The sequence below is a fragment of the Oncorhynchus mykiss genome, chromosome 13, assembly GCF_057628025.1.
Source record: "Oncorhynchus mykiss isolate SJ-2025 chromosome 13, ASM5762802v1, whole genome shotgun sequence".
Taxonomy (NCBI): domain Eukaryota; kingdom Metazoa; phylum Chordata; class Actinopteri; order Salmoniformes; family Salmonidae; genus Oncorhynchus; species Oncorhynchus mykiss.
In genome coordinates, this window is record NC_143034.1 from 16,338,250 (window position 1) to 16,365,000 (window position 26,751).

General features: G+C 42.8%; 1 protein-coding gene across 2 annotated transcripts in view; it reads right to left on the reverse strand.

The window, feature by feature from the left end:
* lcor (ligand dependent nuclear receptor corepressor) overlaps positions 1–26,751 on the reverse strand; it is an 80,314-nt gene that overhangs the window by 26,795 nt on the left and 26,768 nt on the right. For both annotated transcript variants that reach the window (XM_036940094.2, XM_090195442.1), the window contains exon 2: positions 4,383–4,448. In XM_036940094.2, coding sequence (XP_036795989.2) covers positions 4,383–4,448 — 66 coding nt within the window. The remainder of the gene's footprint in view (positions 1–4,382; positions 4,449–26,751) is intronic.

Here is a 26,751-nt window from a genome sequence, read left to right on the forward strand (position 1 = left end):
GAAGGGGTGGAGCGAGAGAAAGAGAGAGACGTCGTCAACGTGGCCACTTCATAGAGACGACCGTATGAACTCTGTGTCTGGGTCGTTGCCATGGAGCTATGCTTCCTTTAACCATCAGTTCAACCCACACCGCTACTGAGAGATATACTTTTTTGTCTTACATTAATGAGACATCCTCATTATAGTAAAAGCACCACATTACCCCCCCCCCTCCCACCAGAACCTCAACACAATCACATTACACAGTACAAGACAGTACAGTACTATGCAGTACACAATCCAATCCTTACAAATGAGATGTATATATATAAATATCTCTCTCGATTTATATGTTTCACCTTTTATATTTATTATATTTCTACTATTTACTGTTGCCATTTTGTTGTTGTTTTATTTCAATTGTTTGCTTTATTTGTATTATTTGCTACCATTTTATATTATTCTTCATTATTTTATTACAATATATATTGTATACATTGTTGCTTTGGTAATATTGATGCAATGTTTTTCATGCCAACAAAGCAGCTTGAATTTGAATTTGAGAAAGAAGGAGAGAAGGATGGAGAGAAAGAAAGAGAGAGAGGGAAAGAGAGAGAAAGAGAAAGAGAGAGAAAGAGAGAGAGAGAGAGAGAGAGAGAGAAAGAGAGAGAGAGAGAAAGAAAGAGAGAGAGAGAGAGAAAGAGCCATCACAGCAGTAATATATAGTAACCTTATAGTAATAGTAACCTTTCGCCACAAGAAAAGGGCAAACCAGTGAAGAACAAACACCATTGTTAATACAACCCATTTTTATGTTTATTTATTTTACATTTTGTACTTTATCCATTTGCACATTATTACAACACTGTATATATATATATACATAATATGACATTTAAAAAATATATAGTTTTTTACTTCTGTGAGTGGAATGTTTACTGTTAATTTTTACTTAAGCTACTTCACTTGCTTTGGCAATGTAAACACATGTTTCCCATGCCAATAAAGCCCTTCAATTGAATCTAGTCCTACACTAGGGAGTGACACAACTCAATTTGAATGAGTGGATACAACTAAACTTGAATGAGTGGAATGGGAATGATACAATTCCACTTGATGCAGTGAGTTCTGTACATTATATCGTGTTGCTAGGTGCACTTTTCTTTTTACCCATGGTGTGTCAAAAGGTCAAAGGTGAGTGAGTGGGCCCCCGTGGTTCTAGTAGTTACAATAGCCCTGGGAAAGAGCCAATTAGCTACCGTCCAACAGCTAGCATGACCCCCCACCCTGCTGCACTCAGCTGTGAGAGAGAGAGCGAGAGAGGGTGCGAGTGTGTTTGTACGTGTACTTACTGTGGAAATGTGTGTGCATTTATATGTGTGTGTTTGTACGTGTACTTCCTGTGGAAATGTGTGTGCATTTATATGTGTGTGTTTGCTGTGTGGTTGAATGAGCGAAGAGGAAGACGCATCTGAAACATTTACACTAATTCTGAAGTTGGTGGAGGATGTGTCACAAGACGATAGGTGGCCACACTGACCTCATTTCCTAGGGTTTGGAGAGAGAGAGAGAGAGAGAGGTAGAAACTGAGCTGCACTTCCTAACCTCGTGCCAAATGTATGACCATATTAGAGACACATATTTCACTCAGATTACACAGATCCACAAAGAATTAGAAAATAAACCCAATTTTGATAAACTCCCATATCTACTGGGTGAAATTCCACAGTGTTCCATCACAGCAGCAAGATTTGTGACATGTTGCCACAAGAAAAGGTCAACCAGTGAAGAACAAACACCATTGTAAAAACAACCCATATTTATGTTTATTTATTTTCCCTTTTGTACTTTAACTATTTGCACATCATTGCAACACTGTATATAGACATAATATGACATTTGTAATGTCTTTATTCTTTTTGAACTTTTGCAAGTGTAATGTTTACTGAATTTTTTTTCATTGTTTATTATCACTTACTTTGGCAATGTAAACATTTGTTTCCCATGCCAATAAAGCCCCTTAAATTGAATTGAGAGAGAGAGAGGAAAGAGAGCTCTGGCTGGCTGGGTTGAGGAGCCGTATCATTTGACATTTGATTCTCCTGACCCACACACTTTCTGTGTGTTAGAAGTCATGTGTATTGAAGCAGTCTAGCTGCATGCTTGGTGCGATGACGCACAAGGTGTTGTTGTTGTTGTTGATGTTGTTGTCTTTGGGTAATTTGAGGGGTTGTAATTCCATTCAGGAACCTAAACATTTAGACCTCTTTTCAGCTCCTGAGTTTCATATATTAAGAATATATTGTAACATATATTAAGAGTTTCATATATTAACAATATAGTGTAAGGTCAGAGGTTAACACAGGCTTAGGTGATGTCCGTTTTGTTCTATGAGATAATATCAGTCAGTTAACATGACCTTTACGATGTATGAAGCCTCGATGTGCTTTATTTGCTTATTTGATAACATTAATGCTTCAAAACTCACTAAAAAGTGACGTTAGCTGATGAAGATTATCTCATAGAACAAAACGTAGAAGATCTCCGTAGAAACCGGTGTTAATCTCTGACCTTATTTTTGGCATTTATCTATAAACCCTACAAAAAATATATATACAGTGCCTTGCGAAAGTATTCGGTCCCCTTGAACTTTGCGACCTTTTGCCACATTTCAGGATTCAAACATAAAGATATAAAACTGTATTGTTTTGTGAAGAATCAACAACAAGTGGGACACAATCATGAAGTGGAACGACATTTATTGGATATTTCAAACTTTTTTAACAAATCAAAAACTGAAAAATTGGGCGTGCAAAATTATTCAGCCCCTTTACTTTCAGTGCAGCAAACTCTCTCCAGAAGTTCAGTGAGGATCTCTGAATGATCCAATGTTGACCTAAATGACTAATGATGATAAATACAATCCACCTGTGTGTAATCAAGTCTCCGTATAAATGCACCTGCACTGTGATAGTCTCAGAGGTCCGTTAAAAGCGCAGAGAGCATCATGAAGAACAAGGAACACACCAGGCAGGTCAGAGATACTGTTGTGAAGAATTTTAAAGCCGGATTTGGATACAAAAAGATTTCCCAAGCTTTAAACATCCCAAGGAGCACTGTGCAAGCGATAATATTGAAATGGAAGGAGTATCAGACCACTGCAAAACTACCAAGACCTGGCCTTCCCTCTAAACTTTCAGCTCATACAAGGAGAAGACTGATCAGAGATGCAGCCAAGAGGCCCATGATCACTCTGGATGAACTGCAGAGATCTACAGCTGAGGTGGGAGACTCTGTCCATAGGACAACAATCAGTCGTATATTGCACAAATCTGGCCTTTATGGAAGAGTGGCAAGAAGAAAGTCATTTCTTAAAGATATCCATAAAAAGTGTCGGTTAAAGTTTGCCACAAGCCACCTGGGAGACACACCAAACATGTGGAAGAAGGTGCTCTGGTCAGATGAAACCAAAATTGAACTTTTTGGCAACAATGCAAAACGTTATGTTTGGCGTAAAAGCAACACAGCTGAACACACCATCCCCACTGTCAAACATGGTGGTGGCAGCATCATGGTTTGGGCCTGCTTTTCTTCAGCAGAGACAGGGAAGATGGTTAAAATTGATGGGAAGATGGATGGAGCCAAATACAGGACCATTCTGGAAGAAAACCTGATGGAGTCTGCAAAAGACCTGAGACTGGGACGGAGATTTGTCTTCCAACAAGACAATGATCCAAAACATAACGCAAAATCTACAATGGAATGGTTCAAAAATAAACATATCCAGGTGTTAGAATGGCCAAGTCAAAGTCCAGACCTGAATCCAATCGAGAATCTGTGGAAAGAACTGAAAACTGCTGTTCACAAATGCTCTCCATCCAACCTCACTGAGCTCGAGCTGTTTTGCAAGGAGGAATGGGAAAAAATGTCAGTCTCTCGATGTGCAAAACTGATAGAGACATACCACAAGCGACTTACAGCTGTAATCGCAGCAAAAGGTGGCGCTACAAAGTATTAACTTAAGGGGGCTGAATAATTTTGCACGCCCAATTTTTCAGTTTTTGATTTGTTAAAAAAGTTTGAAATATCCAATAAATGTCGTTCCACTTCATGATTGTGTCCCACTTGTTGTTGATTCTTCACAACAAAATACAGTTTGAAGCCTGAAATGTGGCAAAAGGTCGCAAAGTTCAAGGGGGCCGAATACTTTCGCAAGGCACTGTATATAATTTCCCCATAGGCTTTGTCCAACGGGCCATGGCGGAGTTAGTGCCTACAAAAATATGCCATTACTATTGCTCTCTATGGGCCCTGGGCCTATGGGTGAAAAGCAGTGCACTAGATGGAGAATAGGGTGCCATCTGGGACACAGGTATGGAGATAGTCGGCGAGGACATGCTTACCTTGAAAAAGGGTAATATCTTTGACTAGTCCCGGCCCGAACAGCCCTTCCAAAATGCTTTCAAACCCTGCAGGGAAGACAGAGAGAACAACTAAGTACAGGACTCAGGTTTGTAGAAGACGGGGGAGCTCACATCCACTTACAGTTCTACAGACAGACCCCACCCCCACACACTGGCTCACATCCATTTAGTTCTACAGACAGACCCCACCCCCACACACTGACTCACATCCACTTAGTTCTACAGACAGACCCCACCCCCACACACTGGCTCACATCCACTTACAGTTCTACAGACAGACCCCACCCCCACACACTGGCTCACATCCACTTAGTTCTACAGACAGACCCCACCCCCACACACTGGCTCACATCCACTTACAGTTCTACAGACAGACCCCACCCCCACACACTGGCTCACATCCACTTAGTTCTACAGACAGACCCCACCCCCACACACTGACTCATATCCACTTAGTTCTACAGACAGACCCCACCCCCACACACTGGCTCACATCCACTTACAGTTCTACAGACAGACCCCACCCCCACACACTGGCTCACATCCACTTACAGTTCTACAGACAGACCCCACCCCCACACACTGGCTCACATCCACTTACAGTTCTACAGACAGACCCCACCCCCACACACTGGCTCACATCCACTTAGTTCTACAGACAGACCCCACCCCCACACACTGGCTCACATCCACTTACAGTTCTACAGACAGACCCCACCCCCACACACTGGCTCACATCCACTTACAGTTCTACAGACAGACCCCACCCCCACACACTGGCTCACATCCACTTACAGTTCTACAGACAGACCCCACCCCCACACACTGGCTCACATCCACTTACAGTTCTACAGACAGACCCCACCCCCACACACTGGCTCACATCCACTTACAGTTCTACAGACAGACCCCACCCCCACACACTGGCTCACATCCACTTACAGTTCTACAGACAGACCCCACCCCCACACACTGGCGCACACACACACACACACACCTTGGCTTTAATTTTCTTTTCTTAAAAGCAAATCCCTTCTTTACCTAATGTAACACTGTTAGCTAATGTCACTCACTTTTTATTAACTGTAAATACTGGATTCAGCTGTTGCTTGGCAACCCTGTGAAGTAACGCAAATACATATAGCAGTTTCCTCCACACCGTCCTTCTCCCCCCCCCCCCCCTCCTCTCCTCCATCCCCCTCCCCACTCTCTCTAAAAGGAAAGAGGAGGAGAGGAGGAAAAGAAACTGCATGGTGAAGAAGCTGAGGAGTGAAGATGGGTATAAGAGGGTTAGAGGGGTTGGAGTAGAGAGGTGGGGGTGGTATGGGGTTTGGGAGGGAGTGAGAAAGAGGAAGGAAGGGAGAGAGGGGGTAACTCGACGGGAGGTTTTGTCCTTCAAGTCAAGCCTACTGTGATGCCAAAGGAAATGCGGGCAGATCAATACCACTTAAAATAAAAGTAGCTCGGTCTCCCTACCTCTCTTTCGCCTTCGCTTTCTCTCTTTCTACTTCGCTCTCGCTCTCTCTCTCTCTTTTGCTTCCCCCCCCCCCCTCTCTCTCCATGCAGGTTAAGAGGCAGAGCTGCTGCTAAGAGGGAGATTAAACCAGCTTTTGGGAACAAGTTCATCTTAACCCTGGCTGTTATACATCCAGATCTGGACAAATGGGGTGGGGGGGGTGGGGGGGGGGTTGTTTATTAGCTTCTGCAGAAGAAGCAGCTGTTCTTCCTGGGGTCCACAAAAAACGCCAAACAAGACAAGTAACAAAACACTGATACACAAGGACAGCCACACACTGAAAATACAACCATATAGAAACAACACAACTAAAACAATGTCATTAATAAGAGTTCAAACAACACAACTAAAACTATGTCATTAATAAGAGTTCAAACAACACAACTAACACTATGTCATTAATAAGAGTTCGAACAACACAACTAACACTATGTCATTAATAAGAGTACAAACAACACAACTAAAACTATGTCATTAATAAGAGTTCAAACAACACAACTAAAACTATGTCATTAATAAGAGTTCAAACAACACAACTAAAACTATGTCATTAATAAGAGTACAAACAACACAACTAAAACTATGTCATTAATAAGAGTACAAACAACACAACTAAAACTATGTCATTAATAAGAGTACAAACAACACAACTAAAACTATGTCATTAATAAGAGTACAAACAACACAACTAAAACTATGTCATTAATAAGAGTACAAACAACACAACTAAAACTATGTCATTAATAAGAGTACAAACAACACAACTAAAACTATGTCATTAATAAGAGTTCAAACAACACAACTAAAACTATGTCATTAATAAGAGTACAAACAACACAACTAAAACTATGTCATTAATAAGAGTACAAACAACACAACTAATATAAAGAATATGTGTGTGTGTGTGTGTGTCCTCACAGTCCCCGCCGCTCCATGAAATGTTGAATCTTTTTGTCCAGGTCCTGTTGCTGTTTGTTTGAGTAATTAGAGATAGAAGGGATGTGTGATCATGGCTCTGTGTAATAATGTGTGTTGCTGTTTGTTTGAGTAATTAGAGATAGAAGGGAGGTGTGATCATGGCTCTGTGTAATAATGTGTGTTGCTGTTTGTTTGAGTAATTAGAGATAGAAGGGAGGTGTGATCATGGCTCTGTGTAATAATGTGTGTTGCTGTTTGTTTGAGTAATTAGAGATAGAAGGGAGGTGTGATCATGGCTCTGTGTAATAATGTGTGTTGCTGTTTGTTTGAGTAATTAGAGATAGAAGGGAGGTGTGATTATGGCTCTGTGTAATAATGTGTGTTGCTGTGAATTCATCTTGGACATGGGGACTGACGGTCCACTTCACTAAGAACCCTGACGGTCCACTTTACTAAGAACCCTGACGGTCCACTTCACTAAGAACCCTGACGGTCCACTTCACTAAGAACCCTGACGGTCCACTTCACTAAGAACCCTGACGGTCCACTTCACTAAGAACCCTGACGGTCCACTTCACTAAGAACCCTGACGGTCCACTTTACTAAGAACCCTGACGGTCCACTTTACTAAGAACCCTGACGGTCCACTTCACTAAGAACCCTGACGGTCCACTTCACTAAGAACCCTGACGGTCCACTTCACTAACAACCCTGACGGTCCACTTCACTAAGAACCCTGACGGTCCACTTCACTAAGAACCCTGACGGTCCACTTCACTAAGAACCCTGACGGTCCACTTCACTAGTGAAATTCACTAGTGAAACAGTCTTGAAAATGATTGGTAATATCAAAAAGGATTTGTAATAAATGACCCGTCAACTTCAAAGAACGATGGAGATTCATTTGATTTTCTGCCCATGACATCATTTAAACACTCCCAAGTATTTTCCCATTGTGGTTTAAGTCATTTATCTTGGTTTGGTGATGTCATTTCTTCTTCTTTCCATTACATTTAGTCACCAAATGTCTCAATTGACAGTATGCCAACCAATCAGCTGAGCAGTGGTTAGCCACCTCATTTGTACCATTTCTGTGAACCAGAAAATGTTTCAATTCATCCTCATTCCAGATGGCTCTAACTAGAGGTCGACCGATTAATCGGAATGGCCAATTAATTAGGGCCGATTTCAAGTTTTTATAACAATCGGAAATTTGTATTTTTGGGCGCCGATTTGCCAATTTTTTTTTTACACCTTTATTTAATATTTATTTAACTAGGCAAGTCAGTTAAGAACACATTCTTATTTTCAATGACGGCCTAGGAACGGTGGCCTTTTACGACTAGGGGGCAGTATTTTAGTTTTTGGATAAAAAACGTTCCCGTTTTAAACAAGATATTTTGTCACAAAAAGATGCTTGACTATGCATTGGATAGAAAACACTCTGACGTTTCCAAAACTGCAAAGCTATTGTCTGTGAGTGCAACAGAACTGATGTTACAGGCGAAACTCAGATAAAAATCCAATCAGGGAGTGCCGCATTTTTTGAAACCGCCTCATGCCAATGACTCCTTATATGGCTGTGAATTTGCTATCTAACTGGGAGTCTCCTGAGTGAAAACATCTGAAGTTCTTCAAAGGTAAATTATTTAATTTGATTGCTTTTCTTATTTTCGTGAAAATGTTGCCTGCTGCCAGCAGAGCCTAGCATAGCATTATGCCATGATAAACTTACACAAATGCTTGTCTAGCGTTGGCTGTAAAGCATATTTTGAAAATCTGAGATGACCGTGTGATTAACAAAAGGCTAAGCCCTGTATCAATATATTTCATTTGTGATTTTCATGAATAGGAACATTTTCTAGGGGTATTTATGTCCGCTGCGTTATGCTAATTAGTTTGAGGCTATGATTATGCTCCCGGATCCGGGTTTGAGAGTCACAAGAATTAACTGCCTCGTTCAGGGGCAGAACGACAGATTTTCACCTTGTCAGCTCGGGGGATCCAATCTTGCAACCTTACAGTTAACTAGTCCAACGCAATAACGACCTGCCTCTCTCTCGTTGCACTCCACTGGAGCCTGTTACGCAAATGCAGTAAGCCAAGGTAAGTTGCTAGCTAGCATTAAACTTATCTTGTAAAAAACAATCAATCATAATCACTAGTTAACTACACGTGGTTGATGATATTACTAGATATTATCTAGCGTGGCCTGTGTTGCATATAATCTGACTGAGCATACAAGCATACAAGTATCTAAGTTTCTGACTGAGCGATGGTAGGCAGAAGCAGGCAAGTAAACATTCATTCAAACAGCACTTTCGTGCGTTTTGCCAGCAGCTCTTCGTTGTGCGTCAAGCATTGCGCTGTTTATGACTTCAAACATATCAACTCCCGAGATGAGGCTGGTGTAACCGAAGTGAAATGGCTGGCTAGTTAGCACGCGCTAATAGCGTTTCAAACTTTACTTGCTCTGAGCCTTGGGGTGGTTGTTTCCCTTGCTCTGCATGGGTAACGCTGCTTCGATGTGGTGGCTGCTGTCATTGTGTTGCTGGTTCGAGCCCAGGGAGGAGCGAGGAGAGGGACGGAAGCTATACTGTTACACTGACCATACTAAAGTGCCTATAAGAACATCCAATAGTCAAAGGTTAATGAAATACAAAATGGTATAGAGGGAAATAGTGCTAGCAGATGTCACAGATCCAACACCAGTGCTAGTGGATGTCACAGATCCAACACCAGTGCTAGTGGATGTCACAGATCCAACACCAGTGCTAGTGGATGTCACAGATCCAACACCAGTGCTAGTGGATGTCACAGATCCAACACCAGTGCTAGTGGATGTCACAGATCCAACACCAGTGCTAGTGGATGTCACAGATCCAACACCACTGCTAGTGGATGTCACAGATCCAACACCACTGCTAGTGGATGTCACAGATCCAACACCAGTGCTAGTGGATGTCACAGATCCAACACCACTGCTAGTGGATGTCACAGATTCAACACCAGTGCTAGTGGATGTCACAGATCCAACACCAGTGCTAGTGGATGTCACAGATTCAACACCAGTGCTAGTGGATGTCACAGATCCAACACCAGTGCTAGTGGATGTCACAGATTCAACACCAGTGCTAGTGGATGTCACAGATTCAACACCAGTGCTAGTGGATGTCACAGATCCAACACCAGTGCTAGTGGATGTCACAGATCCAACACCAGTGCTAGTGGATGTCACAGATTCAATACCAGTGCTAGTGGATGTCACAGATCCAACACCAGTGCTAGTGGATGTCACAGATCCAACACCAGTGCTAGTGGATGTCACAGATCCAACACCAGTGCTAGTGGATGTCACAGATCCAACACCACTGCTAGTGGATGTCACAGATTCAACACCAGTGCTAGTGGATGTCACAGATCCAACACCAGTGCTAGTGGATGTCACAGATTCAACACCAGTGCTAGTGGATGTCACAGATCCAACACCAGTGCTAGTGGATGTCACAGATTCAACACCAGTGCTAGTGGATGTCACAGATTCAACACCAGTGCTAGTGGATGTCACAGATCCAACACCAGTGCTAGTGGATGTCACAGATTCAACACCAGTGCTAGTGGATGTCACAGATCCAACACCAGTGCTAGTGGATGTCACAGATCCAACACCAGTGCTAGTGGATGTCACAGATTCAACACCAGTGCTAGTGGATGTCACAGATCCAACACCAGTGCTAGTGGATGTCACAGATCCAACACCAGTGCTAGTGGATGTCACAGATTCAACACCAGTGCTAGTGGATGTCACAGATCCAACACCAGTGCTAGTGGATGTCACAGATCCAACACCAGTGCTAGTGGATGTCACAGATCCAACACCAGTGCTAGTGGATGTCACAGATCCAACACCAGTGCTAGTGGATGTCACAGATCCAACACCAGTGCTAGTGGATGTCACAGATCCAACACCAGTGCTAGTGGATGTCACAGATCCAACACCAGTGCTAGTGGATGTCACAGATCCAACACCAGTGCTAGTGGATGTCACAGATTCAACACCAGTGCTAGTGGATGTCACAGATCCAACACCACTGCTAGTGGATGTCACAGATCCAACACCAGTGCTATGCACTCTAGTTGGCTGAGTGGTAACCTGGGTCATATGACTCAAGTAAACATGTAAACTTCATGCCTGGTTATAAAGAAGACTTCCTTTGATAACTCAAACCAACACTTCAAATAATATTTTTCCCAAAAAATGTTTGTATTGGTGGACACAGCAGGACGCAAACCCACAACCCTAATGTTGCAAGCACCAACTGAGCCACATACAGGCCCTACCAACTGAGCCACATACAGGCCCTACCAACTGAGCCACATACAGGCCCTACCAACTGAGCCACATACAGGCCCTACCAACTGAGCCACATACAGGCCCTACCAACTGAGCCACATACAGGCCCTACCAACTGAGCCACATACAGGCCCTACCAACTGAGCCACATACAGGCCCTACCAACTGAGCCACATACAGGCCCTACCAACTGAGCCACATACAGGCCCTACCAACTGAGCCACATACAGGCCCTACCAACTGAGCCACATACAGGCCCTACCAACTGAGCCACATACAGGCCCTACCAACTGAGCCACATACAGGCCCTACCAACTGAGCCACATAGGGCCTAGATGGCATCAAATCAAAAGTGTATTTGTCACGTGCGCCGAATACAACAATACAACAGGATACAACAATACAACAGGATACAACAATACAACAGGATACAACAATACAACAGGATACAACAATACAACAGGATACAACAATACAACAGGATACAACAATACAACAGGATACAACAATACAACAGAATACAACAATACAACAGGATACAACAATACAACAGGATACAACAATACAACAGGATACAACAATACAACAGGATACAACAACCTTACAGTGAAATGCTTACTTACAGGCTCTAACCAACATGTATTAGAAGACCAGCCAAACATGAGCATGCCATTCTGTTCAGTTCCACACCAAATGAAATAACCTAAGATATGGAGGCTAAAATGGAAGGCACGGATCAAGACCTGTTTACCACAACTAAGACATTGGACAGCCATGCATACTGACGTAAGCAAACCACAGTTTGGGGTTTCTGAAGTGCCGGTTTGATTGAACACCAGTCCAAATGTACGTCCAAATGACCTCTATCATATTGTATCTGTAGAATGTTTTACACACACACACACACACACACACACACACCCTCTTTCTCTCTCCCTCTCTCTCCACACACACACAGAAGAAAATAAACAACATCTCCTCCACATCCAGGGAGGAATATAACAAGTCCCCATGAAGGCAATCAATTAGAGCCCAGGGAATGGAGTTACACACACAATCATACACCATGCAGCAAAAGACCTGCTCTAATTATGTTATTATCCTTTAGAGGAGGAGAAGGGAAGACAGGGAAAAATGGAGGCGGAGACAGAGAGAAAGAGAAACAGAGAGAGAGAGAGAAGTTAGTTAACTTCCGCAGCACTTAGTTCTTAGTGTCATAGCCAGAGGATCATACTAAACAGACAGATTGGCATCTCACTAAACCTTTCTGAACTGAGAACCTAGCAGATCAAAAGAGCGCAGAAGATGGAGGCGTTTGGGGGGCGCTACACTGTGACAGACAAGGTTGTCACTCCTTTTTTATTCATCCTGTCCTTTTTCTTCCTCATTTCTTTTCTCACATTTTTCTATCATTCCTCTCCTCTCTCCCTCGGAAGCCTTTAATAGAGGGGCCGTGAATCTCAGGGTGGTGAACAACAGTCTTAACGAGAACCCAATCAATAACAATTATAGATGCGGCCAAGAAAGGGAGGAGAGGAGGAGAGGGGGAGGAGAGCAAGAGGAGGGGGGGAAGGGTGACTTAAGGAAGGGAGGAGAGGAGGAGAGGAGGAGGAGAGGAGGAGGAGAGCAAGAGGAGAGGGGGAAGGGTGACTTAAGGAAGGGAGGAGAGGAGGAGGAGGAGGAGGAGAGGGGGAGGAGGGGGGGAAGGGTGACTTAAGGAAGGGAGGAGAGGAGGAGGAGAGCAAGAGGGGGGGTAACTTAAGGAAGGGAGGAGAGGAGGAGAGGAGGAGGAGGAGGAGGAGGAGAGCAAGAGGAGGGGGGAAGGGTTACTTAAGGAAGGGAGGAGAGGGGAAAGAGTGAGGGTGGTTCAGTTTGTTACAATTCCCACTAAAGCTCCAAGTTATTTAAAGACAAGTGGAGAGAGAGAGAGAGAGAGAGAGAGAGAAAGATGGAGTGAGATGGAGTAAGAGAGATACACCACAGGTAATTTCAACAAAGCTGTGAACAATCTGAGAGACAAGACAAGGCAAGAAGGGCTTTCTATGCCATCAAAAGGAACAAAATTTGACATCTTGCTCCCAGACAAACTAAACAACTTCTTTGCTCGCTTTGAGGACAATACAGTGCCACTGACACGGCCCGCTACCAAAACCTGCGGACTCTCCTTCACCGCGGCCAACGTGAGTAAAACATTTAACCGTGTTAACCCTTGCAAAGCGGCCAGCCCAGACGGCATCCCTAGCCTCATCCTCAGAGCATGCGCAGACCAGCTGGCTGGTGTGTTTATGGACATATTCAATCAATCCTTATCCCAGTCTGCTGTTCCCACATGCTTCAAGAGGGCCACCACTGTTCCTGTTCCCAAGAAAGCTAAGGTAACTGACCTAAATGACTATCGCCCCGTAGCACTCACTTCCGTCATCATGAAGTGCTTTGAGAGACTAGTCAAGGATCATATCACCTCCACCCTACCTGACACCCTAGACCCACTCCAATTTGCTTACCACCCCAATAGGTCCACAGACGACGCAATCACCATCACACTGCACACTGCCCTAACCCATCTGGACAAGAGGAATACCTCTGTAAGAATGTAGTTCATCGACTACAGCTCAGCATTTAACACTGTAGTTCACTCCAAACTCGTCATTAAGACCCTGGGTCTCGACCCCGCATTGTGCAACCTGATCCTTGACTTTCTGATGGGCCGCCCCCAAATGGTGAGGGTAGGAAACAACATCTCCACCCCACTGATCCTCAACACTGGGGACCCACAAGGGTGCGTTCTCAGCCCTCTCCTGTACTCCCTGTTCACTCATGACTGCGTGGCCATGCACGCCTCCAACTCAAATCATCAAGTTTGCAGACGACACTAGAGTGGTAGGCTTGATTACCAACAACGACGAGGCGGCCTACAGGGAGGGCCCTCGGAGTGTGGTGTCAGGAAAATAACCTCACACTCAATGTCACAAAACAAAAGGAGATGATCATGGACTTCAGTAAACAGCAGAGGCAGCACCCCCCTATCCACATCGATGGGGCAGTAGTGGAGAAGGTGGAAAGTTCCTTGGCATATACATCACGGACAAACTGAAATGGCCCACCTACACAGACAGCATGGTGAAGAAGGCGCAACAGCGCCTCTTCAACCTCAGGAGGTTGAAGAAACTTGGCTTGTCACCGAAAACACTCAAACTTTTACAGATGCAAAATCGAGAGCATCCTGTTGGGCTGTATCACCGCCTAGTACGGCAACTGCTCCGCCCACAACTGCAAGGCTCTCGAAGGGTAGTGAGGTCTGCACAACGCATCACCGGGGGCAATCTACCTGCCCTCCAGGACACCTACAGCACCCGATGTCACAGGAAGGACAAAAAGATCATCAAGGACAACAACCACCCTAGCCACTGCCTGTTCCCCCCCAAACCTCTATCATCCAGAAGGCGAGGTCAGTACAGGTGCATCAAAGCTGGGACTGAGAGACTGAAAAACAGCTTCTATCTCAAGGCCATCAGACATCCCTAACATCGAGTGGCTGCTGCCAACATACAGTGCCTTGCGAAAGTATTCGGCCCCCTTGAACTTTGCGACCTTTTGCCACATTTCAGGCTTCAAACATAAAGATATAAAACTGTATTTTTTTGTGAAGAATCAACAACAAGTGGGACACAATCATGAAGTGGAACAACATTTATTGGATATTTCAAACTTTTTTAACAAATCAAAAACTGAAAAATTGGGTGTGCAAAATTATTAAGCCCCCTTAAGTTAATACTTTGTAGCGCCACCTTTTGCTGCGATTACAGCTGTAAGTCGCTTGGGGTATGTCTCTATCAGTTTTGCACATCGAGAGACTGACATTTTTTTCCCATTCCTCCTTGCAAAACAGCTCGAGCTCAGTGAGGTTGGATGGAGAGCATTTGTGAACAGCAGTTTTCAGTTCTTTCCACAGATTCTCGATTGGATTCAGGTCTGGACTTTGACTTGGCCATTCTAACACCTGGATATGTTTATTTTTAAACCATTCCATTGTAGATTTTGCTTTATGTTTTGGATCATTGTCTTGTTGGAAGACAAATCTCCGTCCCAGTCTCAGGTCTTTTGCAGACTCCATCAGGTTTTCTTCCAGAATGGTCCTGTATTTGGCTCCATCCATCTTCCAATCAATTTTAACCATCTTCCCTGTCCCTGCTGAAGAAAAGCAGGCCCAAACCATGATGCTGCCACCACCATGTTTGACAATGGGGATGGTGTGTTCAGCTGTGTTGCTTTTACGCCAAACATAACATTTTGCATTGTTGCCAAAAAGTTCAATTTTGGTTTCATCTGACCAGAGCACCTTCTTCCACATGTTTGGTGTGTCTCCCAGGTGGCTTGTTGCAAACTTTAAACAACACTTTTTATGGATATCTTTAAGAAATGGCTTTCTTCTTGCCACTCTTCCATAAAGGCCAGATTTGTGCAATATACGACTGATTGTTGTCCTATGGACAGAGTCTCTCACCTCAGCTGTAGATCTCTGCAGTTCATCCAGAGTGATCATGGGCCTCTTGGCTGCATCTCTGATCAGTCTTCTCCTTGTATGAGCTGAAAGTTTAGAGGGACGGCCAGGTCTTGGTAGATTTGCAGTGGTCTGATACTCCTTCCATTTCAATATTATCGCTTGCACAGTGCTCCTTGGGATGTTTAAAGCTTGGGAAATATTTTTGTATCCAAATCCGGCTTTAAACTTCTTCACAACAGTATCTCGGACCTGCCTGGTGTGTTCCTTGCTCTTCATGATGCTCTCTGCGCTTTTAACGGACCTCTGAGACTATCACAGTGCAGGCGCATTTATACGGAGACTTGATTACACACAGGTGGATTGTATTTATCATCATTAGTCATTTAGGTCAACATTGGATCATTCAGAGATCCTCACTGAACTTCTGGAGAGAGTATGCTGCACTGAAAGTAAAGGGTCTGAATAATTTTGCACGCCCAATTTTTCAGTTTTTGATTTGTTAAAAAAGTTTGAAATATCCAATAAATGTCGTTCCACTTCATGATTGTGTCCCACTTGTTGTTGATTCTTCACAAAAAAATACAGTTTTATATCTTTATGTTTGAAGCCTGAAATGTGGCAAAAGGTCGCAAAGTTCAAGAGGGCCGAATACTTTCGCAAGGCACTGTACTGACTCAAATCTCTAGCCAATTTAATAATTAAAAATTGGATGTAATAAATGTATCACTAATCACTTTAAACAATGACACTTTATATAATGTTTACATACCCTACATTACTCATCTCATATGTATATACTGTATTCTATACCATCTACTGCATCTTGCCTATGCCGTTCAGCCATCGCTCATCCATATATTTTTATGTACATATTCTTATGTTGTGTGTATAAGGTAGTTGTTGTGAAATTGTTTGATTACTTGTTAGATATTACTGCATGGTCGGAACTAGAAGCACAAGCATTTCGCTACACTCGCATTAACATTTGCTAACCATGTGTATGTGACCAATAAAATTTGATTTGATTTAATATGGTCAAATCCGGAAACTATCATTTCGAAAACAAAACGTTTATTCTTTCAGTGAAATACGGAACCGTTCAGTATTTTATCTAACGGGTGGCATCCCTAAGTCTAAATATTGCTGTTACATTACACAACCTTCAATGTTATGTCATAATTGTGTAAAATTCTGGCAAATTAGTTTGCCATGAGCCCCATACTGTTGCATATACACTGACTCTGTGTGCCATGAGCGCAACAGATGTGGCACAATTTCCCTAGTTAATATTGCCTGCTAAAATTAATTAACTTAAACTAAATACGCAGGTTTAAAAATATTTACTTCTGTGTATAGAAAAGAAACAATTGTGTTTTTACTTGAATGCGTATTTGTTAAATCATCACCTGTTTGGCGAAGTAGGCTGTGATTCGATGATAAATGAACAGGCACCGCATTGATTATATGCAACGCAGGACACGCTAGTTAACCTAGTAATATCATCAACCATCTGTAGTTAACTAGTGATTATGTTAAGATTGATTGTTTTTTATAAGATAAGTTTAATGCTAGCAAGCAACTTACCTTGGCTCCTTGCTGCACTCGCGTAACAGGTGGTCAGCCTGCCACACAGTTTCCTCGTGGAATGCAATGTAATCGGCCATAATCAGTCTCCAAAAATGCTTATTACCGATTGTTATGAAAACTTGAAATCGGACCTAATTAAAATCGGCCATGCCTATTAATCGTTCTACCTCTAATTTCTTTATGGAGCAACAAACTAGAGGGGAAATACAGGACCATTTCTTTATGGAGCAACAAACTAGAGGGGAAATACAGGACCATTTATTTATGGAGCAACAAACTAGAGGGGAAATACAGGACCATTTCTTTATGGAGCAACAAACTAGAGGGGAAATACAGGACCATTTATTTATGGAGCAACAAACTAGAGGGGAAATACAGGACCATTTCTTTATGGAGCAACAAACTAGAGGGGAAATACAGGACCATTTATTTATGGAGCAACAAACTAGAGGGGAAATACAGGACCATTTATTTATGGAGCAACAAACTAGAGGGGAAATACAGGACCATTTCTTTATGGAGCAACAAACTAGAGGGGAAATACAGGACCATTTCTTTATGGAGCAACAAACTAGAGAGGAAATACAGGACCATTTCTTTATGGAGCAACAAACTAGAGGGGAAATACAGGACCATTTCTTTATGGAGCAACAAACTAGAGAGGAAATACAGGACCATTTCTTTATGGAGCAACAAACTAGAGGGGAAATACAGGATCATTTATTTATGGAGCAACAAACTAGAGGGGAAATACAGGACCATTTCTTGATGGAGCAACAAACTAGAGAGGAAATACAGGACCATTTCTTTATGGAGCAACAAACTAGAAAGGAAATACAGGACCATTTATTTATGGAGCAACAAACTAGAGGGGAAATACAGGACCATTTCTTTATGGAGCAACAAACTAGAGGGGAAATACAGGACCATTTCTTTATGGAGCAACAAACTAGAGGGGAAATACAGGATCATTTATTTATGGAGCAACAAACTAGAAAGGAAATACAGGACCATTTCTTTATGGAGCAACAAACTAGAGGGGAAATACAGGACCATTTATTTATGGAGCAACAAACTAGAGAGGAAATACAGGACCATTTATTTTATTTTCTTCTTAAAAGAGATGGAGCAAACTTAATAAAGCATATTGCCTGAAAGAGAAACATGTTTTGTGTTTTTTTAAACTGTCACAGAATAGAGAAAAGGCTACCTACGGCTGGGGCTGATAAATTTTGCTCTTCACCACAACACAAACAGTAGCCCCTTTTGTCAATCGACAAGGTCGTCAAAACCATCAATTGAAAAACGAATTCAAAACTTGTCAAAACTATCTCTGTTCAGAAAACGGTAAGCATGTACAGCTTATTTCAGCCATGAGTCCATTCACTTCAGACGGTTCTATAACCTTAACTTCTCAGAACCTTCTCCTCCTCCTTCTAACATCTATTTTCACATTCTGGAGAATTCCTGACAATAGGGTCAATACATTACGGAATGTTAGATTAGTGCGGAGCCACAATGCACAGCGAGGATTCCACAGAATATCAGAAGTATGACCTTGCCCTTAGTGTAGACCATGGTCAGGTAGCTTCGCATTCACTCACAAAAACCCTCAATACACCTTTTTAAAAGTAGTAATTGCAGTCTTTTTCCAAAGCATGTTCCTTCTTTCTGTTTGGGGAATAGAGGATGGAGGCATTGAATCTGTAGAAACTGTAGAATCTCATAGAATCTTTAGAATCTCATAGAAAACTGTAGAATCACTAGAATCACGATTGTACTGTTTTTTGTTCATTCAGCACCTTGGGCTCACTCAGAGACGTTGCGATTCACCGCCGCGGGCAGAACAGAACGGAGGACACCTTCTGTTGATGTTTAGCTGCGGCGCCCGGCGAGGAAGTGGTCGACGGGGTCATGGGTATTTTACCCAAACATTTCAGAGATGGCAAGGCGAGCAGGCGGGAGGAAATGGTTGGGGATTTGAGATGCGGACGTGCGGACGTCCAACTGTTTCTATTGAAAAGTGACAGCAACACATAACACTATCAGTAACTACAGAAATGGGGGGGGGGGGGGGGGGTTATCAATTCAGAGACAACCCCCAAAACTTTAACACAATAACAGAATATTACACAGAGTTTACGGTCAACGTTTGGCAGAGATATAGGTCTATAAAATATACAACTAAATGATACTTAACGCAAAGCTTTAGGAGAAAAAGTTCATTTCAGCTGTGTTGCCTGTGCAGACAGAGTTCATTTTTATAATTTAACTAGGTTAGTCAGTTAAGAACAAATTCTTGTTTACAATGATGGCCTACAAAGATTGTTCAATCTAACTCCTAAATTGAGAACAACATTATTTTAGAACACCCACAATGTGACTACCATGTCACTCTTAATCACTAAACGCCCCCACACTCCAACATCCTGAGCGACGCGGTGAGCTGATCAGGAACAAAGGAGGAGTTTAGAAAGAAAGGAAAACAAAACAATGAATAGTAATTGTAAAAATAAAAAAAGAGACATGTTTTCTATTCTAGGTGAGAGAAAAGTAGGATTTCTACATAATGATAATTGTTTTTCATAATTAATCAGATGTGTTTTGTATGCCAGACTGCGAGCGAAGCCACATAATGTACACCAAATTATTTTTTTCTGTCATTAATTTAAAATGTCCCTTCAAATTACCAATTGGATATGACAATAGGGGTAAAAAAAAGGGGGGTATTTTTGTATTTTTTTTAAATGCCCATTGAAAGACAAAACTGATTGGTGATTGGACAACGGAGGGTTTTGCACATAACACATCTAATTCTGCAACAACTGTTTAAGGTGCTCTAAGTTGTTTTAGAACATTCTACAATGTTGCTTAGTGAGACCCATTAGACCCACCCTGCCCCCCTCTATCCCTCCGTCCTCCTTTTCTCTTTCCGTCTTCAGCTCCTTCATCAGCACTTCACCACTCATTTTCATTTGTTATGGTTGGCCGGTGAAGGAACATTTTTACATTTACAAAATGTATTTAAATAGTTCCTAAAAAAGCTCAAAATCTAAGAGAATGACAAACTATTACACACACACACACCTATACACACACACACACACCTATACACACACACACACACACACACACACACACACACCTATACACACACACACACACACACCTATACACACACACACCTATACACACACACACACACATCCCACAAATCTAAATCAAATCACGTTTACTTATAAAGTCCTTTTTAACATCATTAGATGTAACAAAGTACTATACAGATCCCAGGCTGGACCATCTAACAACAGAGAACAGTGTTGGAGTGGGAGCTGTGCAGACAGCATTAGTTACACTGAGAGACTGGGTTAAACAACCTCATTTAACATTCTCTTGACCCAGATTTAGACTGTATAAAAGCACTGTCTGTCCAAGGGAATGACAGAGAGGGGGAAAGAGAAATAGCGAGTGGGGGCGAGAGAGAGACAGAGAGAGCGAGAGAAAGAAAGGGGAAAGAGAGAGAGGCAGCAGCAGAAGTAGCAGTAACAATAGCAGTAGTAGCATCAGTAACAGTAGTAGTAGTAGTAGCAGTAAAAGTAGCAGCAGTAGTAGTAGCAGCAGCAGCAACAGTAGTAGCATCAGTAGTAGTAGTAGTAGAGGTAGTAGTAGTAGTAGTAGTAGTAGTAGTAGCAGCGTCAGTAGTAGTAGTAGTAGCAGTAGTAGCAGCAGCAGCAGTAACAGTAGTAGCAGCAGTAGTAGTAGCAGTAGAGGTAGTAGTAGTAGTAGTAGTAGTAGTAGTAGCATCAGTAGTAGTAGCAGTAGAGGTAGTAGTAGCAGTAACAGTAGTAGCATCAGTAGTAGTAGTAGCAGTAGTAGCAGCAGCAGCAGTAACAGTAGTAGCAGTAGTAGTAGCAGTAGTAGTAGTAGTAGTAGTAGTAGTAGTAGTAGTAGTAGTAGTAGTAGTAGTAGTAGCAGCAGTAGTAGTAGTAGTAGTAGTAGTAGCAGTAGTAGTAGTAGTAGTAGTAGTAGTAGTAGTAGCAGTAGTAGTAGTAGTAGTAGTAGCAGCAGTAACAGTAGTAGCAGTAGTAGCAGCAGTAGTAGTAGTAGTAGTAGTAGTAGTAGCAGCAGTAGTAGTAGTAGTAGCAGCAGTAATAGTAGTAGCAGCAGTAGCAGTAGTAGTAGTAGCAGTAGCAGTAGTAGTAGTAGCAGTAGTAGTAGTAGCAGTAGTAGTAGCAGTAGTAGTAGTAGCAGCAGTAGTAGTAGTAGCAGTAGCAGTAGTAGTAGTAGCAGTAGCAGTAGTAGCAGCAGCAGTAGTAGCTATAGCAGCAGGAGTAGTAGTAGTAGCTATAGCAGCAGTAGCAGTAGTAGTAGTAGTAGTAGTAATAGTAGTAGTAGTAGTAGTGGAGAGCAGAAGTACATCCAATTTAAGCCGGCAGGACCTTGGCCACCCAGGGGAGCTTTCAGTCAGTCAACAATCCCCAAATACATCCAGGAGTACAGGAGGAGCATATTCAGCTCACTAGAGGCTGATATAATGCTGATGGATAGGGAGGATATGTATTAAGGGGGGGGGGGGGTTAAGCTTTTTTGCATGTTAATTAAGCCAGAGGCAAGGTTTGACTTGGATAGTAAGCAGCAAATATATATAGCAGAACTATAAAGCCGAACACTCACAGGGGCATCACAGACAGATGTGTAACATCTAGATCAGGTTATTTCTAGAATACAAAACTCCTAAACAATAGTCTATCTAGTATCTATGCATCTACGCTTATTCCACCCATAGCAGGCATTGTCATATTTTTTTGGGGGGGGAAGGTCAGACACACGAAAGGCTATTCTGCTTATAAAGCTGTATTCAGGTGGCTGGGTTGTGAGGCTAGCATAAGGAGAGGTCAGGAGAGCCTCGGAGGACAGGAATAATCTATCCTCCTCCGTGTCTTCCATCTGGAGCGCAGTCTAGGAATCTGAGAGAGTGGTTACATTTCCCTAACCCCGTCTCTCAGCTTCATACCAAAACAAGGCTGCTGTTTTTTGCTGAAAAGACTGATTTTTATATATTTTTAACCAGTTAGAGCTCTAGGGGCGCTATTTCATTTTTGGATAAAAAACGTTCCCGTTTTAAGCGCGATATTTTGTCACGAAAAGATGCTCGACTATGCATATTCTTGACAGTTTTGGAAAGAAAACACTCTGAAGTTTCAGAATCTGCAAAGATTTTGTCTGTAAGTGCCCCAGAACTCATTCTACAGGCGAAACCAAGATGATGCATCACCCAGGAATTAGCAGAATTTCTGAAGCTCTGTTTTCCATTCTCTCCTTATATGGCTGTGATTGCGCAACGAATGAGCCTACACTTTCTGTCGTTCGCCCAAGGTCTTAGCAGCATTGTGACGTATTTGTAGGCATATCATTGGAAGATTGACCATAAGAGACTACATTTTCCAAGTGTCCGCCTGGTGTCCTGCGTCGAATTCGGTGCGCAATTGCCAGCTGCTTCTACTTTACCATTTGATTCAGGGGAGAAAGCATGTGTCCAAGAACGATGTATCAATGAAGAGATATGTGAAAAACACCTTGATGATTGATTCTAAACAACGTTTGCCATGTTTTCAGTCGATATTATGGAGTTAATTTGGAAAAAAGTTTGCGTTTTGAGGACTGAATTGATGGATTTTTTTTGGTAGCCAAATGTGATGTATAAAACGGAGCTATTTCTAATACACAAGGAATCTTTTTGGAAAAACTGAGCATCTGCTATCTAACTGAGAGTATCCTCATTGAAAACATCAGAAGTTCTTCAAAGGTAAATTATTTTATTTGAAGGCTTTTATGTTTTTGTTAATGTTGCGTGCTGGATGCTAACGCTAATGCTAACGCTAAATGCTAACGCGAAATGCTAACTCTAGCTAGCTACTTTTACACAAATTATTGTTTTCCTATGGTTGAGAAGCATATTTTGAAAATCTGAGATGACAGTGTTGTTTACAAAAGGCTAAGCTTGAGAGATGGCATATTTATTTCATTTCATTTGCGATTTTCATAAATAGTTAACGTTGTGTTATGCTAATGAGCTTGCTGATAGATTTACACAATCCTGGATACAGGGGTTTTTTCATAGCTAAACGTGACGCAGAAAACGGAGCGATTTGTCCTAAACAAATAATCTTTCAGGAAAAACTGAACATTTGCTATCTGAGAGTCTCCTCATTGAAAACATCTGAAGTTCTTCAAAGGTAAATGATTTTTTTGAATGCTTTTCTGTTTTTTTGTGTAAATGTTGCCAGCTGAATGCTAATGCTAAATGCTACGTTAGCCATCAATACTGTTACACAAATGCTTGTTTTGCAATGGTTGAGAAGCATATTTTGAAAATCTGAGATGACAGTGTTGTTAACAAAAGGCTAAGCTTGAGAGCTAGCATATTTATTTCATTTCATTTGCGATTTTCATGAATAGTTAACGTTGCGTTATGGTAATGAGCTTGAGTCTGTATTCACGAACCCGGATCCGGGATGGGGAGATCAGAAAGGTTAAACCTTAGTGGTAGAAAGAGAGGTCGAGAATATTGACAACTGAATTCTTCAGGTCTACACATCGCAACAACTACTGAACAATACAAAGAATGTTCCGGTTCACTCTCTTAGCCTACTTCTTCAAGACACCTTTCCTCAGAAGGATTTCACACACAGATGTAGGATCTTCATTTGATCACTGTCTTGTTGCTGAGAATGTTCCTGCGCGACAGGAAATGCAAATTTGTCGCGTATTCGTGGTTTAAAAAAGGCCTCTGACATTTTAAAGTGGAAATTGCAAACTTTAGACTTTATTTGCCCCAATGTAAAATGGATCAACCCCTACAAGAAATGTCCATTAATTATAATCCACATCATAATGAACATTGCATGTTGCTGCAGGATTATTTTCCTGCTGTAGCAAACTAAATAAAATGAAGATTCTACATCTGTACATCCGAACACAACAGCCAAATATCACAATGCAGACAAGGAACAGAACATAATGGAGCCCACCTCTGAAACAGATAACGGGAAAGAAAGTAGTGAAGAAGGCGGCAATCCAGCTCCTTGACACATTGGTGAGCCGAACCGACAGAAAGACACACAAATATAGATATAATTTTTTTACAGCTGCAGAGGTGGAGAGTTCATGGGCGCATCACAAATGGCACCCCATTCCCTATGTAGTGCTCTACACTTGACCAGGGTCCATAGGGCTAGTATGTAACGTAGTGTTCTACATACGTTTGGGACATACGTTTCTCTAGCTTGCTTATGGCTAAATGTTCAATGCTAGAAGAGAATGTTTTCTCTAGCTCGCTTATGGCTAAATGTTCAAAGCTAGAAGATAATGTTTTCTCTAGCTTGCTTATGGCTAAAAGGTACAATGCTAGAAGATAATGTTTTCTCTAGCTTGCTTATGGCTAAAGGTACAATGCTAGAAGATAATGTTTTCTCTAGCTTGCTTATGGCTAAAAGGTACAATGCTAGAAGAGAATGTTTTCTCTAGCTTGCTTATGGCTAAATGTTCAATGCTAGAAGAGAATGTTTTCTCTAGCTTGCTTATGGCTAAACGTACAATGCTAGAAGATAATGTTTTCTCTAGCTTGCCTATGGCTAAATGTTCAATGCTAGAAGATAATGTTTTCTCTAGCCACCTTATGGCTAAAGGTACAATGCTAGAAGATAATGTTTTCTCTAGCTTGCCTATGGCTAAATGTTCAATGCTAGAAGAGAATGTTTTCTCTAGCTTGCCTATGGCTAAATGTTCAATGCTAGAAGAGAATGTTTTCTCTATCATACCTATGGCTAAAGGTACAATGCTAGAAGAGAATGTTTTCTCTATCATACTTATGGCTAAAGATACAATGCTAGGTGATAGAGCCACATTGTGGAGCCTGTCAGAGACTTGTGACAAGACAAAGAAATGTGAAGCTTCACAGAAAAGAACAATATATATCATATGAAAGAGAGCTGGAGAGAGATATGGAGAGAGAGTAAGGGAGAGAAAGATATTGAGGGAGGGAGAGAAAGAGAGACACGGAATAAGCAACTCGAAGGCTTGGTTTTTAGTCCATTTCACTAGCTAAGAATTAAGCTATAATTATAGGAGATTTGGAAATGGAAGGTGGCATTTTGAATGGGGCTGTAATCCCGCCTGAAGCCAGGGTGGGTAAATGACACTGTGTTGATACCGCTGTGACACAGCAGTGGAGCGTCCAGAGATACTGCTGTCACACAGCAGTGGAGCGTCCAGAGATACCGCTGTCACACAGCAGTGGAGCGTCCAGAGATACCGCTGTCACACAGCAGTGGAGCGTCCAGAGATACCGCTGTCACACAGCAGTGGAGCGTCCAGAGATACCGCTGTCACACAGCAGTGGAGCGTCCAGAGATACCGCTGTCACACAGCAGTGGAGCGTCCAGAGATACCGCTGTCACACAGCAGTGGAGCGTCCAGAGATACCGCTGTCACACAGCAGTGGAGCGTCCAGAGATACCGCTGTCACACAGCAGTGGAGCGTCCAGAGATACCGCTGTCACACAGCAGTGGAGCGTCCAGAGATACCGCTGTCACACAGCAGTGGAGCGTCCAGAGATACCGCTGTCACACAGCAGTGGAGCGTCCAGAGATACCGCTGTCACACAGCAGTGGAGCGTCCAGAGATACCGCTGTCACACAGCAGTGGAGCGTCCAGAGATACCGCTGTCACACAGCAGTGGAGCGTCCAGAGATACCGCTGTCAAACAGCAGTGGAGCGTCCAGAGATACCGCTGTCACACAGCAGTGGAGCATCCAGAGATACCGCTGTCACACAGCAGTGGAGCGTCCAGAGATACCGCTGTCACACAGCAGTGGAGCGTCCAGAGATACCGCTGTCAAACAGCAGTGGAGCGTCCAGAGATACCGCTGTCAAACAGCAGTGGAGCATCCAGAGATACCGCTGTCACACAGCAGTGGAGCGTCCAGAGATACCGCTGTCAAACAGCAGTGGAGCGTCCAGAGATACCGCTGTCACACAGCAGTGGAGCGTCCAGAGATACCGCTGTGACACAGCAGTGGAGCGTCCAGAGATACCGCTGTCACACAGCAGTGGAGCGTCCAGAGATACCGCTGTCACACAGCAGTGGAGCGTCCAGAGATACCGCTGTCACACAGCAGTGGAGCGTCCAGAGATACCGCTGTCACACAGCAGTGGAGCGTCCAGAGATACCGCTGTCACACAGCAGTGGAGCATCCAGACATACCGCTGTCACACAGCAGTGGAGCGTCCAGAGATACCGCTGTCACACAGCAGTGGAGCGTCCAGAGATACCGCTGTCAAACAGCAGTGGAGCGTCCAGAGATACCGCTGTCAAACAGCAGTGGAGCATCCAGAGATACCGCTGTCACACAGCAGTGGAGCGTCCAGAGATACCGCTGTCAAACAGCAGTGGAGCGTCCAGAGATA